This window comes from Penaeus vannamei, chromosome 28, assembly GCF_042767895.1.
Source record: "Penaeus vannamei isolate JL-2024 chromosome 28, ASM4276789v1, whole genome shotgun sequence".
Classification (NCBI taxonomy): domain Eukaryota; kingdom Metazoa; phylum Arthropoda; class Malacostraca; order Decapoda; family Penaeidae; genus Penaeus; species Penaeus vannamei.
In genome coordinates this window covers 24,701,913-24,711,912 of record NC_091576.1, presented here as the reverse complement: position 1 = coordinate 24,711,912, position 10,000 = coordinate 24,701,913, and the positions used below count along the sequence as shown (strand labels likewise).

Sequence of the window (10,000 nt, the reverse complement as noted above, 5' to 3'; positions counted from 1 at the left end):
GTTCATAATTTGTTCATTATTTGTGTATCCATTATTCATCACTTGTTTATCCTTTGTTCATCACTTGTACATCATTTGTTCATCACATATTCATCATTTGGAGGGAGGGAAGGGAGGAATTAAGAAAGGGGGGACAAGGAGGGATGTAGCAGGAAGGAGGAGAAGGAGAAGGAGATAGCAGGAAGAAGAGAAGAAGCAGGGAAGGAAGGAGGGAGGGGGACACAGTGATAAAAAAGGGGGAGGGACTGACATAGAGGAGGAGGAAGAGAGGAGGAGGAAGAGAGGAAGGAGGGATGTAGAGGAGGAGGAAGAAAGGAGGAAGGGAGAGAGTTTAAGTATTAGAGCGAGAAGGAGTAAGGAAGAGAAGTAGGAGGAAGAGGATGAGGATGAGGAGGATGAAGAGGAAAAGGAAGAAGAGAAAAAGAAGAGGAAGAAAAGGAGAAGGAGGAGGAGGAGGAAGAGGAGATGGAGGAGGAAGAAGAGGAGGAGGAAAATGAGGAGGAGGAAGAGGAAGAAAAAGAGGAAAATGAAGAGGATGAGGATGAGGATAAGGATGATGATGATGATGATGATGAAGAATAAGTGGAGAAGGAAGAGAAGAAAAAGGAGGAGGATGAAGAGGATGAAGAGGAGGATGAGGATGAGGAAGAGGAGGAGGATGAAGAGGAGGATGAAGAGGAGGATGAAGAGGATGAAGAGGATGAGGATGAGGATGAGGAGGAAGAGGAGGAGGAAGAGGAGGAGGAAGAGGATGATGATGAGGAAGAAGAAGCGGATCAGGAAGAGAAGAAGGAGGAGGAGGAGGAAGAGAATGAAGAGGAGGAAGAAGAAGAAGAAGAGGAGGAGGAGGAGGAGGAGGAGGAGGAGGAGGAGGAGCAGACACTCCGAGGAGGAACTCGAAAAATCCATTACAGTTACTGAGACTACAAAGCCCGAGAAGAACGGGGTATAGCAACTTGCGGGGCAGAAGGAAGGAAGGAAGGAAGGAAGGAAGGGGGGAGAGGGAGGGAGGGACTTTGTGGAAGGGCAGGGCATAGGGGGGGGATGAGGACGGGAGGAGGGAGAGGGTAAAAGGGGGAGGAGGGAAGGAGAAGGGGGAGGGAGATGGGAGAAGGGGGAAAGGAGGGAAGGAGAAGGGGGGAGGGAGAGGGAGATGGATGTGAGGAAGGGAGAAGGAGAAGGGGGAAAGGATGGAAGGAGAAGGGGGGAGGGAACTTGGAAGGAGGTGAGGAAGGGAGGAGGAGAAGGAGGGAAGGAGGTGGGAGAGAGGGAGGTTGGGGAGAGGAACTACTGAGGAAGGGGGAAGGGGGTAAGGGGGGGGACGGGCAAAGGTCAGTGAGAAGGGAAGAGGCAAGTTGACAAAGGGGGAAGGGAGGGAGGAGAGGAGGAGGGGAGGGAGGAGGGGAGAGAGGAGAGGAGGAAGTGGGGGAGGAGAGGAGGAGGGAGGGAGGGAGGGGGAGGGAGGAGAGGAGGAAGTGGGGGAAGGGAGGGGGGATGGGAGGGGAAGGGAGGAGAGGAGGAAGTGGGGAAGGGAGGGAGGAGACGAGGAAGGGGGGAGGGAGGAGAGGAGGAAGGGGAGGGGGGAAGGGAGGGAGGAGAGGAAGAAGGGGGGAAGGGAGGGAGGGGAGAAGAGAGAGGGGAAGGGAGGGAGGAAAAGAGGGAGGGTGGAAGTTAAAAAGAGGAAAGGGAAAGAGGGAAAAGGGTAAAGAGGCAGATAGGTAAAGGAAGGAGGAAGCAAGGAAATGAGAGAAGAAGGAACAGGGGGAGGGACCGTGCAGGGGGAAATGGAGGCAAGGGAGGGACAGTACAGTGGGGGGAAGTAGAGGCAAGGGCAGGGAGAAGAGTAGTTAGTGGGGGAAGGGGCAAAGAGGAACGTGGGAAGAGAGGAGAAGGGGGCAGAAGGGGAGAAGGAGGAGAGAGAGAGAAGGGGAAGACACAGGAAGGGGGAAAGGGAGGAAAGGAGAGGGGGAGACGGAGGGAGAAAGAGGAAGGGAAGAATGGGAGAGGGAGGAGGAGGGAGGCAGAGGAAGGGGGGCAGGGGAGAATGGGAGAGGGGGGGGGAGGAGGGACGCAGAGGAAGGCTGGGAAGGGGAGAAAGGGAGAGGGAGAAGGAGGAAGACAGGAGGGGAGAATAGGAAAGGAGAGAGGCAGAAGAAGGGAAGGAAGGGAGAAGGGGAAAGGGAGGAAGAAGGATGGAAGGAGAGGAAGGGGAGAAAGGGGAAGGGGAGGAGAAGGAGGGAGACAGAGGAAGGGGGAAAGGGGAATTTATCTCCCTGCGGGGTTCCAAAACCCACTGTTAGGCTTATAACGGTTTCGTAAACTTCCACACCTAGTAGCTAAATGGATAGATTAAAAAGGCACAAAAATGTAAATAAAACTTTCCTCAGAGGTCTCGGCTTGTGTAAAGATATAATTCTATACATGAAAAGAAAGAGATGAAAGGAATTTTCACTCGGAGTGACATTCTTTAGAGGTATTAAATTATGAGCAAACTTTCGCGTCTACTTTAAGGAGAAAGTATATAGATATTTTCCCTTTTTTTGTAATAAAGTACGAAGATTAAATATCCTGTTTGGATTTACACTTTCTTCGTTTTCTCATTAAAAGACGGGGAGGGGAAAAAAGTAAATCTCAGAAACACTCTTTCGAAAGTTTAAGAAGATTTAAGACAAAGAGAAGAAAAAAAAACTTCGAAAACACGACAGCCAATAAAAACTTCCCGTCTATTTTTGAAAGAACTTATAAGTTTCTTGCGGCGGGAACATCAAGCCAACACATCATAACTGCAGGCTGGTCGGATGTGCAAGACGCCGCTGCATGACGTCATGGCATGAGAGCAACACATGACACAAGACGCATGCCACTTCAAGGCATCACACATCAAAGTCGAGATTCAGTGCTGGATGGAAGGTGTCTCTCGCAGTACTATTTTTTTTCTCTCTTTTATTTTCTTTTTCTAATATTCTCAATTTCATATTTCTCCTTCTTCAACCTCTCCCTTTTTCCTTCTCTTCTCATACTCTCTCTCTCCCTTTCTTCTCATCTCTCTACCTTTTCTCTTTCTTCTCTCTCCCTTTCCCTACATCTTTTCTATTTCCCTCTATTTTCACTCTTCTCCCCGTCTCTCCCTCTCCTCCTCGCTTTTCCTCTCTCCTCTCTTCCCCTCTCCCTATCTCATATCTCCCTCCCCCTCTCACCTTCTCTCTTCCCTCTCTCTCTCATCTCCTTCTCTCTCACACATCTCCCTCTCCCTATCTCACTCACAACCCCGTTTCCCTCTCCCTTTCTCATTCTCCTCCCTCTCCCACCCCTTCTCGCATCTCCCACTCCCTCTCTCACATCTCCCTCTCCATCTCCCCTCTCTCCTTCTCTTTCCCTCTCCCCTCTCTCTTTCTCTCTCCCTCTCCTTCCCCCTCTCACATCTCCCTCTCTCTTTTCTTTCCCCACCCCCTCTCCCTCTTCTTCCCCCTCTCACATCTCCCACTTCTTCTCGCATATCCCTCCCCCTCTCACATGTCCCTCTCCCCTCCCCCCTCACATCTCCCTTTCCCCTCCCTTCCTTACATCTCTCTCTCCCTTTCCCTCCGCCTCTCACATCTCCCTATCCCCCCCCCCCTCCCGTTCCACATACTTATCTAATAACATTTGACATACTTCGTCTATGGAAACCCGAGGGTGAGTTCATTATACTATTTTTCTTCCTTTTCGAAAAGAGATCCTCAACTTGGGCCCTTAAAAACTTTTCATAAAATCGTTATTCAAAAGTTATGTGAACTTCAGACTCAATTATTTATTTATTTATCATTAATGATTTGGATGGATGCTGTTCCATGTTAATAAAATGGATTTCAGAAAATGGATAGATTTTGGAATGGTTTCTGATCCTCGTATTGAAAAGATAGTGTGAATATTCCGCTATTTAGATACAAATAAAGTGAGAATGAAAGCGAAAGAGAGACAAAACAAAGAGAAAGATTATATAATAGAAAACTGAAGAAGAAAAATAAAAAAAATCGAACTACAAGAACACAGCAAAAAACAAATAGATAGACAAACTATAGTTCTGCTCTCCCTTGAGTCACATTACCTTGTCCTATTAACCTCAAATCATCCTATTAATCTCTAAACTACAACTGGAACGAATTGTAACCCCTACAATACAATTAACTTGATTACGTATAAAACGAAAACAAACAAACAAAAAACAACAACTGAATTACATATAAACAAACATAACAACACAGCCAGAAATCAAACTTTGACAACTATAAAAGAAATCATACGACCAGTTTGTTAAAATTGTGCCAGGCCCGACCCAATGAATCTTCATAAATACAGACGCAGAAAATAAAGGCATATCTGTCTATATATCTGATAGATATACATTTAACTATCTATCTAGACTGATAAATGTGCCTTTATTACTTTATTTATGCACAATTCTAACAATCCGGCGGGTAGAAAGGAATCAACATTCTAATCAAATCAATACTGTTGTTTCTTTTCTGTGTGGCTTGGAATTTGAGGGTCGTTTGATTGGAGTTGAGAGGGAGAAGGAGAGAAAGAGGGAGAAGGAGAGGGAGAGGGAGAGAGGGAGAGATAAAGAGGGAGAGGGAAGGAGGTAGAGGAAGAAGGGAGGAGGAGGAGGGAGCGGATGAGGGAGAGAGAGAAAGAAAAAGAGAAAGAGAAAGAGAAAAATAAAGACAAAAATACAAATATAATAAAGAGAAAGAGAGAGACAAAGAGAAAAAGAGAAAGAGAAAGAGAGAGACAAAGAGAAAAAGAGAAAGAGAAAGAGAGAGAGAAAAATAAAGGTAAAAATAGAAATATAATAAAGAGAAAGAGAAAGAGACAAAGAGAGACAAAGAGCCTCATAACCAACGTTACAACAACCCTTTCAGCAACACACTGCTCCCCCCTCCCCCTTCCCCCCCTCCCGCCTCCCCCCCCCTCCCACACCTACTGTAATCCCCCAGAAAAAAAAGTTGACTCTTCGGGTCAGCTGAGATTCGGCGAGATAAATCTTGGAGTCTGAGAGGTGAGTCAACATCATCCGAGTTCCTTTTCTCTTTCTCTTCAACCGGAAAGAAAGAAACCTGATGAAGAAGAAGAAGAAGAAGAAAAAAAGAAGAAGAAAGTTCTTTTTGTCTTTCTGTTCAACCGCAAAGAAAGAAACCTGATGAAGAAGAAGAAGAAAAAAAAAAAAAAAAAAAGAAGAAAGTTCTTTTTCTCTTTCTGTTCAACCGGAAAGAAAGAAACCTGATGAAGAAGAAGAAGAAGAAAAAGAAGAAGAAGAAAGAAATCGTATTGCTACACCGGTTGGAAAAAGAGAGATAACCATAACACCAGATAAGCTAAGAAAAACAGAATTGGGAAAAGCGAAGGAGGGAAGAGAGAAGCCTAAAAGAAGAAAAAAAGAGGAAGGAAGAAAGGGAAAGAAAAGAAAATAATAGAAAGCCCAGACGAGATTTGCGAAACCGACAGAGGGAAGAGAGAGAAAAAAAGAACAAAAGAAAAGAAAAAAAAAAACAGAAAAAAAGAAAGGCCAGACAAGATTCGCGAAACCGAAAGAGGAAAAAAAAGATAAACCTCAAAAACAAAACAAACCAAAACAAAAGAAAGGCCAGAGGAGATTCGCGAAACCGAAAGAGGAAAAAGCCTCAAAAAAAGAAAAAAAAAGAAGAAACAAAAAGCAAGAAAAGAAAAGAAAAGAAAACAAAAACAAAAAACAAAAGAAAGGCCAGAGGAGATTCGCGAAACCGAAAGAGGAAAAAGCCTCAAAAAAAGAAAAAAAAGAAACAAAAAGCAAGAAAAGAAAAGAAAAGAAAAGAAAAGAAAACAAAAACAAAACAACAAACAAAAGAAAGGCCAGAGGAGATTCGCGAAACCGAAAGAGGAAAAAGCCTCAAAAAAAGAAAAAAAAAGAAGAAACAAAAAACAAAACAAAGGAAAAAAGAAGAAGCAAAAAGCAAGAAAAGAAAAGAAAACAAAACAAAACGAAAAACAAAAGAAAGGCCAGAGGAGATTCGCGAAACCGAAAGAGGAAAAAGCCTCAAAAAAAAAAAAAAAGAAGAAACAAAAAGCAAAAAAAAGAAAAAAAAAGAAGAAACAAAAAGCAAAAAAAAGAAAAGAAAAGAAAACAAAAACAAAAAAACAAAACAAAGGCCAGAAGAGATTCGCGAAACCGAAGGAACGGTACAGCTGTGACCCTGAACAGTAGGCTCAATCCCCACGAGAAAGCGTCTTGAAGATGAAGTGAATATGTCTGTAATGAAGAAATATCCCGAGAGAGGAAGAGGAAGTATTGCGTGCAGAGAGACGCGACAAAGGGAGGTGCAAGTAACGTGGAGAAGAAGAAATGAGGTAAATGAAAATGGAAGAGAGAGAAAGAAAGAGAGAGGGGGATGGGGGATGGAAGGGAGGGAAGGGAGATGGGGGAAGAGAGAGAAAGAAAGAGAGAGGGAGATGGAGGGATGGAAGGGAGGGAGGGAGATGAAGGAAGAGAGAGAAAGAAAGAGAGAGGGAGATGGAGGGATGGAAGAGATGGAAGGGAGGGAAGGGAGAGAAGGGAAGGAGGGAGGGAAGGGAGGGAAGGGAGGGAAGGGAGGGACGGAGAGAAGGGAGGGAGGGAGGGAGGGAGGGAGGGAGGGAGAGAAAGAGAGAGAGAGAGAGAGAGAGAGAGAGAGAGAGAGAGAGAGAGAGAGAGAGAGAGAGAGAGAGAGAGAGAGAGAGAGAGAGAGAGAGAGAGAGAGAGAGAGAGAGGAGGAGGAGGAGGAAGGGAGGGAGGGAGGGAGAGAGGGAGGGAGAGAGAGAGAGACAGACAGACAGAGAAAGAGACAGAGAAAAAGAAAGAGAAAGAGAAAAAGAAACAGAAAAAGAAAGAGAAAGAGAGAGGGAGAGGGAGGAAGGGAGAGGGAATGGCGATAGTGAGGGAGGGAGAGAGGGAGTGGGAGAAGAGGGGGGAAGGAGGGAGGGGAAAGGGAAAGGAGTTAGTGAGGGAGGGAGGGAAGGAGGGCGGGAGTGAGAGAGGAAAGGAGGAGGGAGAAAGGAGAGAGAGAGAGAGAGAGAGAGAGAGAGAGAGAGAGAGAGAGAGAGAGAGAGAGAGAGAGAGAGAGAGAGAGAGAGAGAGAGAGAGAGAGAGAGAGAGAGAGAGAGAGAGAAAGAAATGGAAACAAAATGCAAACACCCCCCCAAAAAAAAAAAAAAAAAAAAAAACAGAAAAAACACATAGCGACCCAACACCCTACCTCCGACCCCCCACCCATCCCCCCATTACCCCACCTACCCACTCCCTCTACCCACTCCCCCTTACCCACTCACCTGCATAATCCTGAGTATAAGTGTCATCTCATTGAAGTTATACTCGAGTGAGAACAACCCACCCCCACCCCATCCCCCACTCACCCTCACCCCTTTCCCCCAATCACACCCCATCCCCCCACTCACCCTCACCCCTTCCCCCCACTCACACCCCATCCCCCCACTCACCCTCACCCCTTTCCCCCACTCACACCCCATCTCCCCCATTACCCCCATCCCCCCATTACCCCCATCCCGCCCATTACCCCCCCTACCAACCCCCCCTACCCACTCACCTGCATAATCCTGAGTATAAGTGTCATCTCATTAAAGTTATACTCGAGTGAGAACTGGATCTGGCCGACGTTCTCAGTGGGCTCGGAGGTGTCGATGTACATGTCCACGAGGCTGAGGGACCGGTTCTGGAAAAACGCCATCTGTGGGAACGAAAATGAGTTACCATCTGACACGCCCACTTCCTGTCCGTGAGCTCCCCCCGACGGATGGGGAGAAAACATGGCCAGGTGGTTTGGAATGTTATTTTTTATTATGGTATTGTCTTTTTTTTTAAGTTATAGAGATACAAGCTGATGTAAATGAGAGAGAGAGAGAGAGAGAGAGAGAGAGAGAGAGAGAGAGAGAAATAGTGTGATTTTTTTTTTTGAAGTGTTTGGTGCTCGTGACGTCATAGATGCATGGCGACGTTGCGTGGAAAGTGATGACGTCACACATGTTTGGTAAAAAGAGAAACCAAACAAAGTGAAAGAGAGAAGTTAGCTTATCTTCATGTATCAAGGAGTATATATATATATATGTATGTATATATATATATATATATATATATATATATATATATATATATATATATATATATATATATATATATATATATATATATATATATATATATATATATATATATATATATATATATACATATATATATATACATATATATTTACATATGTATATATATATATATATATATATATATATATATATATATATATATATATATATATATATATATATATATATATATATATATATATATACATATATATATATATACATATATATATACACATATGTATGTGTGTGCGTGTGCGTATTTCTGCGCGTGTGTATATGTGTGTAACTGTTTGCGAAAGAAAAAAAATGCACTGAGTGAATCACAGAGAAGAACTGCCGAGTGCCTGTACTTACTCCGATCTCTGGTCAAAATCCTTCGCTCTCTTACTCGTTCGAATCACCACTAGACTTTGTGTGTCTGCAAAGGCCGCCCCACGCCCTGCCTCCCCAAGGGCCGCCCCACGCCCTGCCTCCCCAAGGGCCGCCCCACGCCCTGCTTCCCCAAGGGCCGCCCCACGCCCTGCCTCCCCAAGGGCCGCCCCACGCCCTGCCTCCCCAAGGGCCGCCCCACGCCCTGCTTCCCCAAGGGCCGCCCCACGCCCTGCTTCCCCAAGGGCCGCCCCACGCCCTGCCTCCCCAAGGGCCGCCCCACGCCCTGCTTCCCCAAGGGCCTGACCTAGCGTGTCTTGGCTGGGAGGGGTGGTGGTGGTCGGGGGGGTTGGGGTGGGTGGGTAGCGGTTGTGTGTTTTTTTTTTTGGTTTGTTGTGTGTTGTGTTGTTTTTCCCCTTTTTATTCCCTCTGTTCCAATTACCTTTTTTTTTAAATCTTTTTCTTCTATTGCCCCTTCTATGTCTTCTTTTTTTTAATTCCCTCTGTTCCATCTACCTTTTTATCTTTTTCTTCCCACTGCCCCTTCTATGTCTTCTTTTTTTTAATTCCCTCTGTTCCATCTACCTTTTTTATCTTTTTCTTCTACCACCCCCTTCTATGTTTTTTTTTATTCTCTCTTCTCTCCGTGGGTGTCTACAGCCTATTGTCTTTTCCCTTTTGAATTATCTTTTAGAATTTAAAAATCTCTCTCTGCCACTTTCCATTCTCTTCATCACTTTCTGATATCCTACCTTTTAACTTTTATCTTTATTTTCTCTCACTTAAATATTTTTCCTCTTCCATTCCCATTCACTTCTTTATCTCAGTTTCCTATTTCCTTTCCCTCCTCTCTAATCCTAATGCTTATTACATATATGTTTTTATGCCTATGTTCTCCCTCCCCAAGTGATTCTATCCGAAGTTAGTCCTCAACTTCACGTTATTCCTGCAAAGTTTTCCTAGCTTGTTACATCGACTTTTATCCTGTTTACATAATATAATCCCAACAGGCAGTGTTCTTCAAGTCAACATCGTATGAAATATGCATTAACAAACTCATATTGTTCAATTCATTACTAAGGTTTATTTGCTAGCTTAAAAAAAAAAATAAATGCTTTTTTCTAAGTGTATTAAGTGTACTACTGATTGCACTACCTACTCACTCTTGTTATTTAAGTGTACTAAGTATAAATATATGTTTAGATTCTAAGCTACTGCCTATTAAACTAAAGATTTAGTAACATGGGGCTTTGGGTCATTTAACTTTCATAAACTTTAAAACCATATTCACTGCAGACCTTATGCATTGGAAAAAAAAGAGAATGACTGAATGTATTTACAAAACTATGGCATTTTGAAAATCTAGCACAGAACGTTCCACAAATAAAAGATTCATGGAATACCAACACTGAAACAGGTGCATTATAAACAGTTATAGAAATCTGCAAATATTCAAAGCAAAAAATATTCATGAGGAACA

General features: G+C 44.1%; 1 protein-coding gene across 9 annotated transcripts in view; it reads right to left on the bottom strand.

Moving 5' to 3' along the window:
• Nucleotides 1-10,000, bottom strand: part of Syt7 (Synaptotagmin 7) — a 722,943-nt gene that overhangs the window by 36,289 nt on the left and 676,654 nt on the right. For 8 of the 9 annotated variants that reach the window (XM_070141953.1, XM_070141950.1, XM_070141955.1 and 5 more), the window contains one exon: nt 7,596-7,736. In XM_070141953.1, the coding sequence (XP_069998054.1) occupies nt 7,596-7,736 (141 nt within the window). The remainder of the gene's footprint in view (nt 1-7,595; nt 7,737-10,000) is intronic. The other variant, XM_070141958.1, reaches the window with a different exon arrangement.